Source organism: Rhodamnia argentea, chromosome 1 (assembly GCF_020921035.1).
Source record: "Rhodamnia argentea isolate NSW1041297 chromosome 1, ASM2092103v1, whole genome shotgun sequence".
In the NCBI taxonomy this organism is placed as follows: domain Eukaryota; kingdom Viridiplantae; phylum Streptophyta; class Magnoliopsida; order Myrtales; family Myrtaceae; genus Rhodamnia; species Rhodamnia argentea.
The window spans coordinates 29,910,598-29,930,723 of NC_063150.1; the positions used below are offsets into that span (position 1 = coordinate 29,910,598).

At 39.3% G+C, this 20,126-nt stretch overlaps 2 protein-coding genes across 3 annotated transcripts; one reads left to right on the plus strand and one right to left on the minus strand.

Moving 5' to 3' along the window:
* Window positions 1-801: 801 nt before the first annotated feature.
* Window positions 802-15,681, plus strand: LOC115726007 (protein CHROMATIN REMODELING 20). 2 transcript variants are annotated; one of them, XM_048270991.1, is made up of 26 exons: window positions 802-1,106; window positions 2,256-2,383; window positions 2,484-2,545; window positions 2,635-2,730; window positions 2,813-2,905; window positions 3,669-3,859; window positions 3,953-4,199; window positions 4,437-4,550; window positions 4,970-5,053; window positions 5,520-6,020; window positions 6,424-6,713; window positions 7,871-7,961; window positions 8,043-8,258; window positions 8,749-8,868; window positions 9,401-9,567; window positions 10,792-10,933; window positions 11,078-11,227; window positions 11,316-11,371; window positions 11,450-11,753; window positions 12,158-12,290; window positions 12,824-12,885; window positions 13,161-13,387; window positions 14,098-14,301; window positions 14,376-14,454; window positions 14,583-14,848; window positions 14,977-15,681. In XM_048270991.1, the coding sequence occupies exons 2-26, from the start codon at window positions 2,266-2,268 to the stop codon at window positions 15,362-15,364; spliced, it is 4,401 nt and encodes a 1,466-aa protein (XP_048126948.1). In that variant the 5' UTR covers window positions 802-1,106; window positions 2,256-2,265; the 3' UTR covers window positions 15,365-15,681. The 2 variants fall into 2 exon arrangements, with proteins under 2 accessions (XP_048126948.1, XP_030511569.1); XM_030655709.2 differs by having other exon boundaries at window positions 5,637-6,020.
* Window positions 15,682-16,600: 919 nt separating this feature from the next.
* On the minus strand, window positions 16,601-20,072 carry LOC115726009. The gene is made up of 2 exons (XM_030655712.2): window positions 19,455-20,072; window positions 16,601-18,602 (listed from the first exon to the last, which is right to left on the minus strand). Exons 1-2 carry the CDS (start codon window positions 19,555-19,557, stop codon window positions 17,002-17,004), a joined length of 1,704 nt encoding a protein of 567 aa, XP_030511572.1. The 5' UTR covers window positions 19,558-20,072; the 3' UTR covers window positions 16,601-17,001.
* Between the last annotated feature and the right edge of the window lie 54 nt (window positions 20,073-20,126).

The following is a 20,126-nucleotide window of genomic DNA, read 5'->3' on the forward strand; positions in this document are numbered from 1 at the left end:
ATAAATAGGTTAGTCAAGTTTTAATAAATTGGTTATTAGTGAATTTGAGTTGTAAGCCAAATTTCATGTGGATTGTAAGTGGGTTTATCTTTCAGCCCATTTAGCTTATCAAGGTTATTAATTGAGTCAATTCATTCATAATATGCCATCCATTTAAATACTTTTTATAATTTTTTTTCTTTTTTTCTCAAAATCCAACGAGGGTCACCGGTCATAGGCGAGGCTGGCCGACCCTTGCCGATCACAAGGCAAGGGCTGCGAAGCCCTCGCTAAATGGCCGATGAGGGTTGTCGACCCTCACCGATCTTTGAAGGAAAAAAAGAAAAAAATGTTGCGGTTCATAAATTTTCTTAAAAAAAATGAGTAAAATGGGTCAGGTTGGATATGTATTAGGTTAAGTATGGATCGAAAAGCTTAGACTATATATAAAATGGGTCATAAATAGATTAATTGATCAATTTGGATCTGCCCATTTATGACATGATCCAAATCCGACGTGACCGACTCATTTGATAGATCTAGCGATTCACAATACTCCGACCGCGTTAAAAGGAAAAGTGAATCCACATATAAATTCTCTTTATTATATTTATTTTCGAAATTTAATGAAATCCCCGTTCGGACAAAAAAAAAGAGCGAGAAAGAAATCCCCAAATTCCAAAAACTTCAAGTTCACGCAAAATGAAAGAGAAATAAAAAAAGAAAAAGTGCCGAATAACTTTTTGGCGAATTTCTACCATTGTCACCGTTTCATTTCTCCTCACATTTGGACCCAAAAAAAAAAAAAAATTTCTCCTCATATTGTCAGAAAACCACAAAAGAATTTACCCTCCTCTGCTCCGATTCGCTAGCCGTCCGACGAGCCCTAGCCTTCTTCGCCGGCGCGTTCGTCTCAGCTCCCATTGCCGCTTACGCGGGGTAGAAAGCGAACTGCTACGGTCGCGCGTCGAGAGCTCCGGTCCGCGTTTCTCTCCGCTTTCTCTCTGGGAGGGGGCGACTCCGCAACTCCATGTCCGGTGCTGCTGCTAGCTAACAGCTTCCTGCTCGTTTCCGCTCGTTGCCATTGAAAGCACGTGGTTCGGTATCGCGGAGTTGTGGAAATAAAGGTGAGGTGATGTAAATGGAATTGTGAATTTTGGGGATTACATTGTCTTCGAGCATGATGTGCGCGAGTGCGGATTTCCCACTGCATCTGCTGGAAAACTGGATGTTTTGGTTTGGCGTGTCGGTTCTATTGACTATGAATTTAGGTGAAGGTGATCCGGCGGTTGTGTTCCGTGCCGGGCGTGTTCTTTTTTTGTTTCGGCGACTCCTAAGGGAAGTTGTCGCTGCTGGATATGCTGGATCAAACAATTGCTGGCATTGTTCACCGTACCCGTTTTAAACTCTGGGAATGACTGGGGACAGTATTGGGAAACTAATCTGTCCAGTTTTCGGAGATGATGGGATGGCCTGAATAGTTATTTACTCTATTATGTATACTGGAAGTTAGTGTTTGCTTTCCCAAGCAAACATCACCTTAAGATGGTTCACTTTAGAATAGCACCACCACTTCGGACCACATTAGGCATGTGGCTGCGGTGCTGTATTCTTCTGTATAGGGGTTAATTTGTGTGTGTTCATGTAGATATGGCTTCATGACATTAGAAATCCGTTTTTTTTTTTTTTTTTGGTGCTTGGCTTGTTGTGAATAATTTGTGTGGAGCACTGAATGGCTCAAATATTTGGAAAAATGTACATGTCTGTCCATTAATTCATTTTTCTTATAATTTTTTTTTCTGAGATTCCTTATATATGAACTTTTAGAATAGTAGGCTTTCTCAAAGATGTACCAATTTTAATGAAAAAAATCAATGGAACTAATTGAGGTCTTTGTTATTCTGTTATTTGGGGAAAGTACAGTGAGTGTTTGTTCAATACCCCGCTTTCCTCTGCACTTTATGTCTGAATCTCCATGTCTCTGCCGTTTATGTTTTGAAATCTAGGCTGCCATAGTTCTCATGACTGCATTATGGACTTCGTTATTGTTAGGCTATGGAGCTAGTAAGTCATCTCGGGGGATTGCTAAAAGGATCTCTATTAATTTTTTGATACACTGAATAATGATCATTAGACCAGAACTTGATTGGCTTATGCTACTCATCTAATTTGGGATATTGCAGACAGATTTAAGCAGTATACTCTGATTTTGTTATATCAAATTCAGTTCCTTCAGAAAAGAAGACCGTCTCATGAAATTCTTTAATTTGTTTTAGACTTTAAAAAATGGAGAAAAAAGAAGATGAAGTTGAAGATATTGAGATTTCTTCTAGCGATTCTTTTATTGGCACAGATGATGATGAATCATCAGCATCAGAACAAGATGTTAACTTACATCCTGAGGCAAGTTGCTTGGACTGCTTCTTTCGTTGGAGAAACTTTTTTCCTTTTGTGAACGAGCCACGTTCGATAGTATTATAATTGGGATGTCTTTTTCTTTCAAAAGCCTTTGACTGAACAGGAAACAGAGGAACTTGTTAACGAGTATATAGAAGTTGAAAGCAAGGTATCAGTTCTTCATATCTTTCTTATTTTGACATTGCAAGCTTTATTCTGGTTGATTTTTTAGCTGGTTGTCTCTCATTCTCATTTTAGGCTGCAGAGGCCCAGGAAGCACTTGAAAAGGAATCGCTTGCCAGATTGGAGGATGAAGTTAGGGCAGAGCTGGCTCAAACTTATGATGGGGATGATGTGAGTCTTTGCTCTTGGATTGCGCACTTTGTCTGCAAAGTTTATCTTGGTAACTACCTGAACTTTTTTTCTCCTTTAACAGTTGGAGAAGGCTGTTGCAGATGAATTGGATACTTATAGGGAAGAGTGGGAAGCTCAACTTGATGAGCTTGAGACCGAGAGTATTCACTTACTGGTATCACACCCTCTGGCAATTAAAGAAATTTGGATCCTTGCTACGTTTCGCAACTGCTAGCCTTTCTTTTAGATGTTTGTCATTGTGCATTGTATAGTGCAGATTGCAAATGCATACACCCAAGTAGAATAGAGCCTTGTTGTTTGATGGATATTAAGAAACAATATAGATTTTTTATGTCAGTGACCTTAGTCTAATCTCGGTGGACGGTATTCTATCTTGGCTCCGAAGAATTGTCCAAATTGTTGAAATGCTTTTCTGTCTCCCACAAATCCCTGTCCTTGATTTGTCTTCTCAAATTTTTAATGTGAAATTGTTGACATGCTGACCCACCTCCACTCCTTGGATGTTTAATTTGGTCTGTGATGTTTCTACTTTCGTGGATTTTTTGTTTCCATTCATACCTGCCGTGTTTTTTTCAAGGTGCCATTTTTGGTCATTTTGGACTAAATTCAAGAGGCCTCCTGTTTCAATGTCTTGTATTTTCTGGATACATGCTTTTCCAGTTGTTTGACATGGGGACTTATAGTGTGCTTCCTGCCATTAATTTGTGTAAATGGACATGGAACCTCTTTTGGAGCCTTTGTTATTACTTGTTGACTTTTTGGTGAATGTTTGGATTCAGTAGAAGCTCTAAGCCAAGAGCGAACCTTCAAACACTAGAATAGATGCATCTCCAGTGGTAGCTTGCTTATGTGATTGCTTGTCCGGAAAACACTCTTATATCTTCTCAACTTCCTCTTATTGCTTTATTTCTGAACAGGAACTACTTGATGGTGCTGGTGTTGAGTTACCAAGTCTGTTCAAATGGATTGAGAGTCAGGCTCCCAATAGTTGTTGCACTGAAGCATGGAAAAAGAGGGCTCATTGGGTTGGTTCACAGGTTACCAGTGAAATTACGGAGACAGTAGTTGAGGCCGAGAAGCACCTTCAGACAGTTAGGCCTATAAGGAGGTTGTTCAAACCACTCCGCTCCCTCCCAACAGTTTATTGTATTGTCTCATTACTGATCTCAAAGTGATTCTGCTTTCTGATGTGTGAGTTCAGGCGACATGGTAGGGTACTGGAGGAGGGGGCTAGTGGATTTCTGCAGAAAAAGCTTGTTAGTGATGAAATCAAAGATAGTGTCGGGAGTGAATCTACAGTTGACTGGGGCACTTTTAATAAGATGTTCACCGATGGTTCATCTGATGATGCTACTTCATTTGGTAGCAAGAACTGGGCGTCTGTTTATTTGGCAAGCACTCCGCAGCAAGCAGCCCAGTTGGGAATAAAGTTTCCTGGTGTTGATGAGGTTACATAGCACTCAAATGGTGTTTATTGATTATGATCATGTTACTTTCGCCACAACTGCTTCTGGTTTTTGTTTTGGTTTCTTTTATTGGCTATTATTTTTGTTTTAAAATTTGTTATAAGGCATATGCAGTTGTGCCTAGTTTCTACTAGGCAAAAACTTCATGGGATTATCTTAGTGTTGTGTTAAATCACCAGTTTTATTTGTCTGATTCTTGAGATACTTTATTTGCTTTAGGTTGAGGAGATTGCCGACATTGATGGCAGTTCCAGTGATCCATTTGTTGTAGATGCAATAGCAAATGAAAGAGAACTAGTTCTTTCTGAAGAACAAAAGCAGAACTTCAGAAAGGTTTTCTTTTATTATTCTGTCTGTCATTTCTCAAACTTGTAATCTTCATTTTCTCCCGGAAGGAAACATGTTTTTACCTTGTATTAATCATTTAAAGTGTAGCTTAAACTTCTTGAAGCATTTTAACAATCATTTATAGACATTTGGAGTTGCTGCAGCGTGTTTCTGGTATAAGTCAAGTGATATTACATGCTATCTGGCTACATTTTTCTCAAGATGATTCTACCAAGTGTACTACGAGCCGAGATTTATTTAGTTGTAATCACTAGCAAGAAGTTAGCCTTTTTGTCCAGAAGTTGGACTTATTAAAGTTTTAAAAAAGTTCAAATAGGAGTACTTTTTAACATCAAAGTTTTGTCCCAGGGCAAACATGTGCTCTCACTTGGTTGAGCTTGTTTCTTACATTCACACCTTGACAGGTGAAGGAGGAGGAGGATGCGGATCTTGACAGGAAGCTTCAACATCACTTGAAGCAAAAGAGACACAGGAGGAGATGCAAGAAGGTAGGGTTTCCCAATATACTTTCCTTTCATATTCCAAATTTCTTGTCATCTTTGATCTCTATATGTTCCATTTATCTTTCTTGTCCGATGAACAACAAAAATCATTCTAAAATGACTAATTTACATTTTAATTGCATTGAATTGCTGGTAGTAATTGTGGAAATCATAGATGATTGCAGTAAAGAATAAGGAGCGTAGCGTAGTATCTACCAAATATTGTCTTATGTGGGAATGACCTGTTGCGTGCAGGCTCTTTGGGCTTTTGTTTGAGCTTGAAGTTAGTCAATCTTCTTCCCCTTGTTGTGCCTTCAAAACAAAAAGGGGATAACATGGAAAAGAAAAGAAAAGGAAAATCGAAATTAAATACAAGCCTAGATATGTTACTCAGTTGATATATCAGTTGATTGTTGTGTTATGGTAAATCTTAATGCTATTTCTTCTTCTTTTGTCCATTCTGGCATGGAAGACTGTTCAGAAAGAATATATGACTGATCAAGATGCAAACTCAGATGTTCAAAATGTGTTGAACAAGACAGCATGTGAAAATGGTGAAATGGTTGCTGATTATGGTGTTACTGTTCAGAATTCGAACAGTGATATGCTTGAAGGTCGTGCAATTGATAATCCAGACAAGGGAAGGCAAATAGCTAATGGCTTGACTTCATTGCTTTCGGAGACTGCTTTCCCTAATTCCAATGAGGAGATAAACATTAGTAAGAAGAGGAGTCGGACAGTCATCATAGACAGTGATGATGAAGCCCAGTTGGTAGATGATTCACTCCGTTGTGTTGCTAAAAATGAGCAATCTGTTTCAAAGGATTCAGGGGACGTTGCTGACTCCTCTAATGGGAAATTACATTGCACAGCTTGTGGTAAAGTGGCTGGTGAGGTGCATGCACACCCTCTGCTGAAAGTGATCATTTGCAATAGTTGTAAACATATGGTGGAAGAAAAGATGCGTGTGAAGGTATGGACATAGTCGATTCTAGATATATTGCTTTGATGGGTGCAAAAATTTGAGTGTTTGTATTTTCTTCATTTTGATGCTTCCCTCATAAGTATTTTTCTCTTCCATATGGAAATGTTAATGCCATGAAGCTTTAGCCTTGGAAAAGGGAGCACAAGAAAAAACCTTATTAATTCTCTTGTATCATTTTATAAATTTCGAAAAGAAATGTTAATATGGTCCGTGATTTTATCAATCTTCATGTCTAGTATAAAAGTGAGCGCGATTTGGTCTGAATTGATTGCTTTCTGTGTTTGCACCAGTTCTCAGGTGAACTTTTTCGCAAATTGTAATAATTGTTATGTCTGATTCTGTTATCAATCGATTAATCTTGTTGTATGATAATTCAAACAAAACTTTGCAGGACACTGATTGCTCCGAGTGTTATTGTGAATGGTGTGGACGAAGCAGTGACTTATTAAGTTGTAGATCTTGCAAAACGTTATTTTGCGCCAGTTGCATTAAAAGGAACTTTGGTGAAGAATACATGTCCAAGGTCCAGGCCTTTGGCTGGAACTGCTTCTGTTGCTCTCCAAGTGTCTTGCACAAAATGAAGTTGGAATTGGATGAAGCCATTAAATCTGGGGTTTCAGTGGTTTCTAGCTCTGGTAGTGGTTCTGATACTTCAGATGCAGACATCAATATTCCAATCAGGTGATGGGGATTTTCACTTTAGGGACTTTCATACAGGACATTAAATATTTCCAGTCTTTCTTTTGCGTTGTGAAATCTTATGGGGATTTTTTTCTTCTAGATAGCTTCTATATACTATTCATCAAGCATTTATTATTTAATGGTGACTATCCGATACAAATTAATTTTTTCCTTTGCTTCTGAATGCAGTCTATATCTTTTTCTTCTTTATTTTCCATTTAACTAAGTATAATGTATTTCTGTAGTTTTACACAATTCTCTATTGTTCCTCCTGTTGTAGTTCGGCAAGATTAGGAGTTTGAATTAAGATGCTTATCATCTTTGTCATTGTTTGTCTATGTCGCCTTCTATGATAAGAGAGTGCCAGTTCACGACATTAACGAATGGTAGAGCGCAAACATATTGAGAGAGGATTGAGAGAAATGTCTTCCACGTTAAAGTACTTTGCCATAATAAATAGGATTATCGATTGGAACATCCCAAACGCACTTTTTTATTTGTGTGCTTGATACATGAGTATCATATGGGACTAGTTTGTTGTGATAGGTGATATATGCCACAACGACACTATATGTTTGATAACACACTATCAACTTAAGCTTCTGGTACTGTGAAAATAATGTATCAATCACCTTCAGTGTGACTTGCGCTGATAATTGATTGATAATCGTTCGAAAGTCAAACCTAAAAGCTTAAGGCGATAGGTGGTGGAAGACGACATGAATATAAAGAGCATTTATGACCCATTGTCAAGCGATGTGGGATAATACTTCAACACTACCTCTTATGTGCAAGCCAAATTACGAGTGGGACGTGGAATTTTGATTATGCACATTCACGTAGAATTTTGATCATATACATCGCGAAAGGGATAGCATCGACTCTAATACCATGTTAGAAAGTCCAACCTAAAAGCTTAAGCCGATAGGTGGTTGGAGACCACATGAATATAAAGAGCATTTAAGACCCATTGTCAAGCGATGTGGGATAATACTTCAACAATAGCCGTTAGCATAATTTCTTATATGATGATAAGGAAAGTAAAAATAGGAGAGGTGGGTGCTTTGTCTCGCAATTGATTCTACATGCTAGCAATGAAATGTGAGTTCAGTATATGAAGAAGGCATTACTCCTCAAACTTTTTCTTCTTTGTTTAGGTCAAGGAGAAAGCGTAAAAAGAAAATTCGCAGAATACTTGATGATGCTGAACTTGGTGAAGAAACCAAGAGGAAAATTGCAATAGAGAAGGTATCTCTTGTTTGGTGGAGTTGTCTTCTGAAATTGAGTCGTAAGTATGGCATTGCTTATGACGTAATATTATGCTTGCAGGAACGTCAAGAACGTTTGAGGTCTTTGCAAGTTCAATTTTCTGCCAAATCCAATATGTCGAATTCTCCAAGTCGTTCGTTTAGCTTGTCAGAGGGTGCTGCTATTGACATGCTTGGTGACGCCTCCGGTGGTTACATAGTGAATGTGGTGAGAGAAAAGAGTGAAGAAGCTGTGAGGATTCCACCAAGCATTTCATCAAAGTTGAAAGCGCATCAGGTACTCTTTCTTCTTTTGACGATAATTGCCTCCCTACATAAATGGAGACACTTCCAATGCATTTTGATTGTGCCTTCTATGCCCAATAAACTTATCTGTGGCTAATTTGTTAGCCATTAAGGTATGTGACATTAATTACTTAGATTGGGCAGTTTCTCCTCCAACCTGCCTTAGTATCGCTAAACTTTAATATGTGCATATCCTTTGATGCCAGTTATTACAAGCTCTGTTACTTTTCATGGATAGATGGCTTAGGATGACAAACTGGGAAAAGAAATTGTTGGATGTTTGGATTTGTTGGACAGAAAGATATCGCTGGATCTTGTTTTGGGAAGTCTGGCAGAATTACTTCAGCTCGGTTATTTTAATTTTCTAGCATCACTATAGGAATGTCGATCGCAGTTGTTATATTGGTCTTTCATGTTTGTTTTTGTTGATTCACTCTCAGTTCAATCTTCCTTATTGTTTACCTTTTCTCCCCCTGCTGCAGGTTGCAGGGATTAGGTTTATTTGGGAAAATATTGTACAGTCAATTAGAAGAGTAAGGTCTGGGGATAAAGGCCTCGGTTGCATCCTAGCTCACACCATGGGCCTTGGTAAAACATTTCAGGTATTGTTTTCTGATCTCTATTCCTTGATGAGATTGTTGACTGACCACAACTTTCTATCACCCTAGGAAGAATGTTTCTTTTCTCTAAATGTGTGGAAGGAGGCCCCACATCTTTTTTGTCCCTATAAATGATCCTGCCTCTCATCCAGTTGACCCAATTTTTGAGTGAATAATATTGCACAAAATCCTAGGGCAATGTGGGAAAAGGTGAGAGAGAAGCTTTAAGCTTACATTAATAATCTCTGATGATTAAAGGACATTTGTCTTTTTTCTTTGAACTGTAGATATTATTTATTACCTTCAATGCGGATATTTCAGAAATTCTTAATTATCTGATTCGATTAGATTGTTGTGCCCATGTTACTTTTGCATGCGAGAAATTTTTCCTGATTTTGGAGTTTAGGAATCTAGTCATTATCCACTTTGAACTTCTGCTTGCACAGCGTATTATCATGTAGTTCAGTTTCCGACTTTGATGCCCGTGGTTGTTTATTTAATTCACTTTTGCTGTTTTGTCTTTTTTTTATATCAGGTCATAGCATTTCTTTACACTGCTATGAGAGTTGTTGAGTTGGGACTCAAAACTGCTCTTATTGTGACGCCTGTAAACGTTCTCCATAATTGGCGGCGTGAGTTTGTTAAGTGGACTCCTTCCGAATTTAAGCCTCTTCGAGTCTATATGCTGGAAGATGTATCAAGGTAAAATTACATTTCTTTGTTATTTAGACCAAGGTGCAGTTTGGATTTCGTGATAGATTTCTAGTGGAGCCAATCCCCTTGGACGGAGGAACTGTTTTACCATTTGAAGCTACATATAAAGTTGGTTGTTTCATTTTAGTTAGGTAAAAGAAGAGTGTTATTGCTACAGGAAAGTGCTTTGTAGTTTTAGTGAAATTGAAATTGTTATTAGTTTTGACACGAAATGTGTTCTATGCATGGCATGATTTAGATAGAAGCTCTAATGGAAGTTTGTGCTGGCAAATGTCTATAAATATGAGGCTTATCACTGTTAAAGTTTTATAATTTTCAAAATCCTTATGGTGAATTTTCGTATGCTTGATTTTCAATTTTCCCAAATAAGTCAAACTTGGATCTCGAGAGTAGTCATACGTCTCACTTACCATAAGGTCCTGTTATTTTCCAGTAGCTCTAAAGTCCGAAGAGTTATATTACTTCCCTTTTTAGATTAAAAAAATGGGTGAAATTCTACTGTCTTCATTATCTTCTCTTGCTAAAGTTGTTCATATTTTGTTGATATATCCTTGTCTGTTCTGTATTATTGCCCAGTCTATTCTGTATTAGTGCTCATTAAGTGTACATTAGTTCTTGCTTTAATTAGTTTGAAAGGATGATACAGTATTAGTGTTGCTCTTTTGAAGGTAGCTCATGCAGAGCAACTCTTTTTAGTAAACTGGTAAAACAGGAAAAGGTGGCCAGTACTATTTGGATCCTTAAACTGGAGAAGAAATAATTGAAAGGTCATTACGAATACGAAATTATAGTCAAAGGAGATTTCTGATGTTGTAGACTTGTTCTCGCTGATAAGCACTAGCATCGTAAATCCATGGTGCTCTAGCGTTAACACTCATATCTCCCGAGAGTCATTTGTTAAATTTTCTACTTCGATTTATGTTTTTTTTTAGGAGCCGCAAACTATTTGACAGCTGAAAAGTTTCTGGAATGATCCAACAAAATAACTCTGTTTCCTTTTGTTTTGATGTGATTAACTTGCACCATACTTTTGAGATCAATGAATGAAATAAATAAGTCTTTATTTGGGTAACAATCTGGTAATTGAGCTCTTTTCTGGGTTTATTGATCTCTTTTTGCTGATGGGCTTTCACTCTCTTTAAATTATGAAAAAATCTTGTGCGCTTTTGTTTTTCGTGTGTGAAGATATTGATTTTGCTGTTTGACTTCCAGAGAGAGAAGAGCTGAATTGCTTGCAAAATGGAGGGCTAAAGGTGGTGTCTTTTTGATAAGCTACACTGCTTTCCGGAACTTATCTTTTGGTAAAAATGTAAAGGACAGGAACGCGGCTAGAGATATCATTTGTGCTCTGCAGGTAGTTAAATGACTGATTTTTTTTTTTGGGGGGTTACTAATACTCTTAATCGGGTCCTACTCCTGCATATGTGTGCATACGTGCGCGCATGGACACGCTTCATGGGTTTATTCTGATATGATCATTTCTTCGTTTATTTTTCAGGATGGACCTGATATTCTCATTTGTGATGAAGCCCATATCATTAAGAATACTCAAGCTGATACAACCCAAGCCTTAAAACAAATTAAATGCCAGAGACGGATTGCTTTGACTGGGTCACCACTGCAGAATAATCTAATGGAATATTATTGTGTAAGTTGTACCAAAAAAAAGTGCTGCAGATATTTTGTGCAATGTGAGTAAAGATGGATGAGATTTATACTGATATTGTATTTGACAGATGGTTGATTTTGTGAGAGAAGGTTTTCTTGGGAGCAGCCATGAATTTAGGAATCGGTAGGGTTTCTCATAAATAATTGTCATATCCTATTCATGCCTCCTAAAAGCGTAGTAATTACTTCCTGTTCATTTCAGCTTCCAAAATCCTATAGTGAACGGTCAACACACCAATTCGACCTCCGAGGATGTGAAAATAATGAATCAGCGATCTCATATTCTGTACGAACAATTGAAAGGTTTTGTCCAGAGAATGGACATGAATGTGGTGAAGAAGGATTTGCCACCTAAAACTGTTTTCGTCATCGCTGTTAAGCTTTCTTCTTTGCAACGGAAATTATACAGAAGGTTCCTGGATGTGCATGGCTTTACGACTGGCAAGCTCTATGATGAAAAGATGCCAAAGAGAAGTTTTTTTGCAGGATACCAGGCCTTGGCTCAGGTACCTTATTTAAGGATTTTGTTGTCTTGCTAAATTTCTTATCATCAGTTAGAACAAACATTGAAAGGCTGCTAGGGCAAAATCCTTTTGTATTTTGTGGGTGGGAGAGATTATTTTGTATCTCATCTCTTTTTTGCTGGGGCTGTTTTGGTGGCTAGGTCTAAATTGAGCAACCTCACCATTGCACCGTGGTTTGCAACCCCTCTGAAACTCATAGAAAAATGCTCCTGAATTTCATGCTGTGTAAATGTATGTTGGACACTGAGAACATATATGACCTTTTTTCACTGCCGTACGACTTTCATGTTCCCTCCCTCCCTCCCTTCCTCTCTCTCTCTGCTGTTTCATTACTTTCGACGCATTCTACTCTATGTTTTGTTTTGTATGCTTACCCTCTGTAGTAGATATGGAACCATCCAGGTATATTGCAACTGAAGAAAGAAGACCGTGAACATGTGAGACATGAAGAGACTACGGAGAATTTTGGAGATGACAGCTCTAGCGATGAAAATATAGAATACAACATAGCCAATGGAGGTAGACCCTTTCTTTTTTACCTCTTTGAGTGACGGTATGTGGTGAATTTGATAGCCACATTTCATATTATAAACGAGGTAATTAATTGAGGACGCTGGATGAGGATAATGTAGATTCCTTGTGTATCAATGCATCGAATTGAGCTGAATAGCTAGTGTGTCACATAATCCGTGAGAATGTATTCCACCAAATGTACTTCTAGCCCTTTATATTGAACTGATGAAAAATATGAGAGCAGGATCAATTAACGGATTATATTTTTGTAAGTTTCTATATCTGAAGCCTAGCCATGATGGCAGTTAACTTATTGCCCGCTTACCCTACTCTCTCCCTCTCCTGCTTTTGGATGATTAAGCTTAAGAATAGTTGCTTTGGCAGTATGATTTGTGTGTAATTTGCATTTGCTGTTTTGTTGGAAATTGTGTTGAAAGGAAATTTCTCATTTTGTAGTATAGCGATTACTCTTCTTCTTTAAGATTAAAAGAAAGTTCGCTGTTTCCTATTTGATTACTGATTACTTCTTCCTGTAATAGGGAAAGCAAATAGTGGAGACGATTTGCTCGGTGGAAAAGTTCAGAATGGCTTTCTATGTAAGGTATAGTTCAACAGATGGTTCCGACGGCTCATTTTAAACAGCACATTTTTGTCTCTTAGTTCTGAAAGCCATTGGTGTGCCTACTGTTAGAAGGCGTGTAAGAGCTTTTATGTAAGTCATTTTCCATTGGGTTTCACTTATACACCCATTTGTACCTTTCTCTGTATTGTGAAAAATCAATGACGTTAATGGCTCTTTTTCATATGTTCAGCTTTTACTAATAAATTACAAATTTGTGTGATGTTTGTTTGCATGTCTTATTGTAATCTTTGCAGGACTGGTGGAATGATCTTCTCCGAGAAAATGATTTTAAAGAGCTTGGTTATAGTGGCAAAATGGTTCTACTGCTGGACATTTTAATTATGAGCTCTGATGTTGGTGATAAGGCGTTGGTTTTTAGCCAGAGTATTCCGACTCTTGATCTTATTGAATTCTATCTTTCAAAGTTACCTAGACAGGATAAATGTGGCAAGTTCTGGAAAAAGGGAAAAGATTGGTACAGGTTGGTACTCTTTATTTTTATTTTATAAAATGGTATGCAGGGGTCCATCAGCAGGCAATAGTTAATGTTGTTGTCGTTATCTCATGGTATTTACTCAATTGTTGTACAGGAGGAACTGACGTCAGTTGTATATTTATGTTTTCATTTCATGGAAGTTCCAATGTCTTTATAGTACAATTGGTGGTCAAAGACTTTTTTATTTTGAGTCGCCTTTAATGTCACACAAATACAAACTCATGTTACCAACAGAGGCAGCAGAGCTATGAAATGTGGTCTTTTGGAGGATGTTAAAGTGTATAAAACAGTCTTCATGTTGCTTGTGAACGTACTTTAAAGAGCATCTATTAGAGTACAGGCTACTCTTTGAGAGAAAAACGATAAGTGGTCATTGTGTTACTACTCCAACCAAACGTCAAGTTCTGTGGGGATACAAAAATGTCAGTAATTTTGGCCAATCTAGCATTTCCACCTTTCCTCGCTCTCTCCCTCCACCCAAGTTCATTAGTACAGCTCATATTCAGTGTCCTTTCCTTATTCAGTAGTGAGATACATTAAGTAGGATGACATTTGCTGGAATGGAATTGCTAGAATTTTTCTTGGATTAAGTTTTCTGATTTGATTCTGGAAGGGATTGCAAAATAATGTCTCAAAATTTGCACGGGATTTATTCAACATAACAACCAAGAGCACCAATTTTGCTTTTCCAACAGGCTTGACGGAAGAACAGAGAGCTCGGAAAGGCAAAAGTTGGTGGAGAGGTTTAATGAACCCCAGAATAGAAGGGTGAAATGCACTTTGATTTCAACGAGAGCAGGATCTCTGGGGATTAATCTGCATGCTGCTAACCGTGTCGTTATCGTTGATGGTTCATGGAATCCCACATACGATCTTCAGGCTATATATCGAGCTTGGAGGTGCATGTTCTTGTTTTATCACTGCATTCTTTAATCACATATCTGTTAGTCATCTATAATTTTCATCCCTGCAGATATGGCCAAACAAAGCCTGTTTTTGCCTATCGATTGATGGCACAGGGTACCATGGAAGAAAAAATCTACAAGCGTCAGGTAGAGGAAAATACTCTCTCTCTCTCTCTCTCTCTCTCTCTCTCTCTCTACATATATATATATATATATATATATATATATATCCAGTTTTCTCTGTGGAAACTAATTGATCTGAATGCTGCATGAAGGTAACAAAGGAGGGCCTAGCTGCAAGGGTGGTGGATAGACAGCAAGTACATAGGACTATATCCAAAGAAGAGATGTTACATCTTTTCGAATTTGGCGATGACGATAATCCGGAAGTGTCGGCTGAGCTGTGTCAAGAAGCTGGGGATGCTAGCAAGTTGGGTACGGCCTACCCAGTGGGAGATTCATTGAAGCAGAGGTCTTCTTCCTGTGGGAGCTGCTTCTCCGACAAAATAATAAATAGTTTACTTGGCAAGCATCACCCAAGGTAGACTATAATCTTGCTGAGAACTTTGATGGGTGCCTGTCTTCTGAGTTCTTTACGGATTTGATAATCATTCAGGTTTATGATACATGACAGCGTAGGTTTAATTTAGATAAATCACCTTCTTTTAGGTGGATTACCAATTACCATGAACATGAGACCCTTCTACAAGAGAATGAAGATGAGAAACTTACCAAGGAGGAGCAAGATAGGGCTTGGGAGGTTTATCAGAAAACATTGGAATGGGAGGAAGTGCAGCGTGTTCCTGTTGGGGATGCTTTTGCAACTGACAAGCCGGTCGCAGCTCGTGTGCCATCTTCTACCAGCGAGACCACTGGGTTATCACCAAACAAAGGTAGTATAAGGAGTCACATTGTGCAACGAAAATGCACTAATCTTTCCCATTTGCTGACCCTTAGAAGTCAGGGCACAAAAATTGGCTGCAGCACCGTATGTGGAGAGTGTGCACAGGAAATAAGCAGGGAAGCATTGGACAGGGATTGTAAACAGGCCAGATGATGGCATTATCTTGAGTTGTTAACTTCTATGCCCGAATTTAAATTTAAGTAGCTGTCGGTTTCAGCAGAGTTGCAGCAGTATTTGTAGATATCAGCTGCCGACATCCTGCCGAATATGCAGGATTCTTTTTTTTGGTTACGGGAAATTACAGAAGAGGGCTAATTTGTAAATTGTCTCTCATTCGAGATCTGTGTACGGTACGGGAGTGGGCCTTTTGTAAAGGATAGGTAGATCATCCATCTCGTTGGATTCTGTGGGATAAACAGATGACAACACTATTGGAAATTTTTTATCAGTATGGTTCGTCATAATGTAGACCACCATCTTTTTATATGGGTTTTCATTGTGTGAGAAGGAGGAATGTCAAAACTTACTATTACCCAATGTCTCTTATTTGCCCATCGTTTGACTGTCGCACATAAATTTTTTTTTTTTTTTTTTGAGCGATGCCATTTGGATCCTGCGCGAGTATGCCAGAAAGAGCTGAATGACAGTCCCATTTATGGCGATTCGCCCACGTCCGTATTGTTTTGTGAACCGCAACCAGGACATCCAATTTTACGTATTTCGCTTAACACCAATTACTATCTAATCCTTTTCCTTTAGTTTTTTTTTTTTTTTTGGTCAGAATCCTTTTGGTTGAAATAAGTACAATTTTAGAAGGTGGTGGTAACAGCTCCAAAAGTCGCACATGGTAACACTTCTCTACTAGAAATCGACTTCTGATCAAAAGTTGATTTCTCTACTTCTCCTCAAAAATAGAAGTTGATTTTTCTACTTTTGCTCCAGGATTGACTTCGATCGGAGAAATTTGTTTGGTAACGATTAAAAATTTCTACTTTTGAAACATTATTAACAAAACCTTCAACAGCCGGCGACAAGCGGTCGGTGGCCGGCCGGCGGAGGTGGGCAAGCGGAGGTCGGTGTGGTCGAAAAAGTGATTCTAAAGCGTAGAAGTAAAAATTTTTTACTTTTCAAAATCGGCCAAAAACCTTACCAGAAGTTAAAAATCCTACTAAAAGTCAATTTTTTTACCAAATAAATTTCTACTTCGACAAGGTTTTTACCAAACGGATTTTCCCGTCATATTGACTTTTGACAGAGAAATTCAAAAGCAGAAGTGTTATCATGCAGCTCCAAAGCTGTCGATCGGAGGGAAGAGCAGCAAAATGGTCATAATTGAAAGCAACTTTTCCATATGGATGCAAATTCGAACTTCCCAATATCAGCACTATAAGAAAAGTTATATTTCTAGAGCTCTCTGTTAAACCCGAGGGAGCTTTACCAGAGAAATTGGGGAATTGAATTTTCATTTGATGACTGCAATCTCTACATCATGGCAGGCACATACCCTCCTTTCTAATAACAACACACACACTCTCTCTCTCTCTCTCTCTCTCTCTCTCTCTCTCTCAAAAGCATGACTGCAGTTGCATCACGACTGAGTAGCATCTTTGAGTGGCATTCCTTCGAACAAGACTGAAAAATGATTCCTTCACAAGGGTACACAAACTCGCTTTCTTAACTCGCCGCTCTGATCCATGAGCATGATCTAACGAGCTAGTTCTTCAGAGCTGACCGCGCTGGAACCACTTCCTCTTGTATATGACAACAGAACAATTTAATTATCGTCAAGCTTAGTCCCTCTCATCTCCCAACCAGTTATTTTTCTCTTTGGGTCCTGTTGGCCCCTCCTCGCCGTAAAGCTCTGTCGGAAACAAGTCAAAGAGGTTTTCCACAGAGAACCTCACAAAGAAAGGGAGCAGATTTATTATCTTATCGACTTCAGATCTCGAGTCGTATGTGATGGTCGGACCCCACTCCCTCATGTAGTGTAGCCAACAAGGTTCGTTTACCACACCATCACCAAGATACTCAGCTGCAATGATCTGATACTTCTTGCTTGAATCTACATAGAACTCGCTTCGAGCGCAATCGTTTCTCGCTCCTATTCCCAGCTTGGACGATCCTTGGAGATAGGTCCCAGGGTGCGGGAAACTCGCATGACCACATTTAGAAGAGAAAACCATTGGCCTATTCCCCTCAATGTATTCCAAGTCAGAAGCATTGACCCATCCACCGCCACTGTGCTGGGAGAAATATGCACTCCACAATTCTCCAGTAAAGTTGCTCACACGGAGAGTGAAATGCTCCCAGTCGCCCACATGCTGCCCTATCCTGGTCATTGGAACAGTCATCAAGCCTATTTTCAGGGTTGCAGGTCCATTGAAAGGGCAAAAGACCCACATCACGATATCGGTAAATGTACCTCCGAGTGCTGGTTTAACATGTACATAGAGCTCTGCGCTCTCCAGGTCTCCATCCTGGACACGATTTCTTGCCGCCTCCTCATCTGGCAAATCTATCCAGAACTCCCCATCATTACACCCTCCACGAGGCAAATTCGAACCATCATACTTGATTGGTTCCCCTTGATCTTTTCCATATTCATATAAGAGCGCTCCGTTCTTGAAGAACCATTGTACAGATGAAGGCATATAAACCTCATCAGGATGGAAGAAAACAGTGGGCCCGTAATGCCTTATTAGTGCATGGATCTGGTCTAAATTTGGCATCGCATGCAATGAGCAATCGACATTCTTCAAGCAGGCTATATCTAGCTGTTCCTCTATATCGAAGAATGAATCACAGAAGAATGTACCAACAGAAACACCAGTTCCCCACATTCCCCGCTTGCAAGGCCGCGTGGCCCATATACGAAATGGGTATTGGGCATTCTTTGGTTGCACGTTAAACATCAGGTTGCAAGGCTCGCAATCCTCTGTGAGATCTTCTCGCACGCATCTGATTTCATCAATGTCAGGCTCATCCTGATTGTCAGTAACAAGAATGCCCATGGCTCTATAACCCAAGGGTGCATTTGGTAGCCAAAAATATCCAGAACCATTTTGATCTGAGTCGGCCTTCCATATTAGTTTGTAGTTGAGCGGCCTTTTCATGGCTGGGGAACTTAGAGCAGTGACATGGCTATGATCCCAACAACTGTCGTGGTCAATGGTTTCCCGAGCCACAAGAACATAGCCTCTCAACGGCTTGTCATTAGGCTGGCAGTAGTAACCAAGACAACAGAATCCATCTGGTATTCCCAAAGGTCTATAAAAAGTGACTCCATGCATCTTCGCACGCAGCAGGCTGCAGCACCAGACTCTCTCAAACTCTGTGATTTTAACTACTTCAATTTCGCCCAGTCGTATAGTTCCAGCACCGAAAGCGTTGCCTACAAAGATCGCAATCAATTTAAAGATGCAAGTAGAATATGAAGCAGGACCACAACTTCTCGGAAAAGGACAGAAGGTCTGGGAAGCCTTCAATCAGATTATAAGTTGCAATAGTAGTAACAGGAACAAAAGATTTCTCAACCTCCATGCTTCAATATTCATACTTCCACTGGGGGGAAGAACAGATTTTTTAGCATGACAATGAAATAAGGCGTTTAGAATTTTGTCCGATTGAAACCTGACAGCTCCTTCCAAGATCCTAGCTTTCGCCAATGGTGAGTACCATTTTAAAAGCAGTGAATCTGTCTCACAGCATGCCAATTTTATTACAGGACGACTTGCAGGGACTATCAGATTAAAACGGAGAGAGAATTCAGCAACTAAACCCCATTCACATTCAATCCAGTGTTCAACTGGATAGCCAAATTTGCTACTTCCTTTCAGCAGAATTCTCAGATCTAGCACACACTTCCCTCACCAGGAAACACATACATCTATAACACACGTGTGTGATTGTTCGTGTGTCAGATAAAGGGAAGAGAGAGAACATTTGGCGAATATTCCAATATCCAACACAGACCAGATCACTGAAAACCTCAATGGCATTGCCCAGAAATACTAAAATAAATGAATAAAACAAAAAGCGTGAACGAAAGAGAACTACTCTTGAGCAACTAAAACGAAACTTCTTAATCAATCACCCCGATCTAAAACACATCAAAAGCATGAATCCAACAAACAACACCCAAAATCTAAGACGACGTTTGAATCCGGAAAAGATGGAATTGCTCTTCACTTTGTGAGCAAATTCAAGGAGAAAAACAAGAAAAGAAAAGGAAAAAAAAACACACCTTGAGGCCAGTTGGGAAGAGGCGAAGGCAGAGAGAAGGGCTCTGGCTCCAGAGGATAGAATTCGGAGACATCTTCCCAGCAAATACACTCGCAACCCAACATTCTTGGATCGCTCGATCAAACCCACAAAAGAAATTCCAGAACTTTCAAAATAATCAGCGCGAATCGACCCAAAGACGGCCAAGTCCGTCGCTCTCCGAACCTGCCGTTATAGCTCCAGCAAGAACATGTACGATGAATTAATTCCTCAGACACACAGAGAGAAGAGAGAGCCTCAGTGTGTCTGAAGCTGCGAAGCCGAAGCTCAATATCACCGAGAGATTCTCAGGCAACTGAGGGTAAAAAAAAAAAAGACAGTAGCTTGATCGGAGAGAGCCGATCACGGCTTCTCTCCGGACAAGAGAGAGTCGATATGTATCGGATACGATGAAATCGGAGCTAATAGAATTCCTCAAGAAACCGCCGCTCGATCACTGAAATCGGCATGCCTTTCTTCTTCAAAGTCTACAGAGCAGAGAGAGAGAGGGAGAAGGGTTGCTTTGCTTCGGGTTGAGTAAAGGTGGAGAACAAAGGAGACGAAGAAGCACAGCTCAAAACGATGATGGCGATGATGGTGATGATGAAATTTAATAGCATATTATATTTATTTTTTTAATTATTTTTTGGTTTTA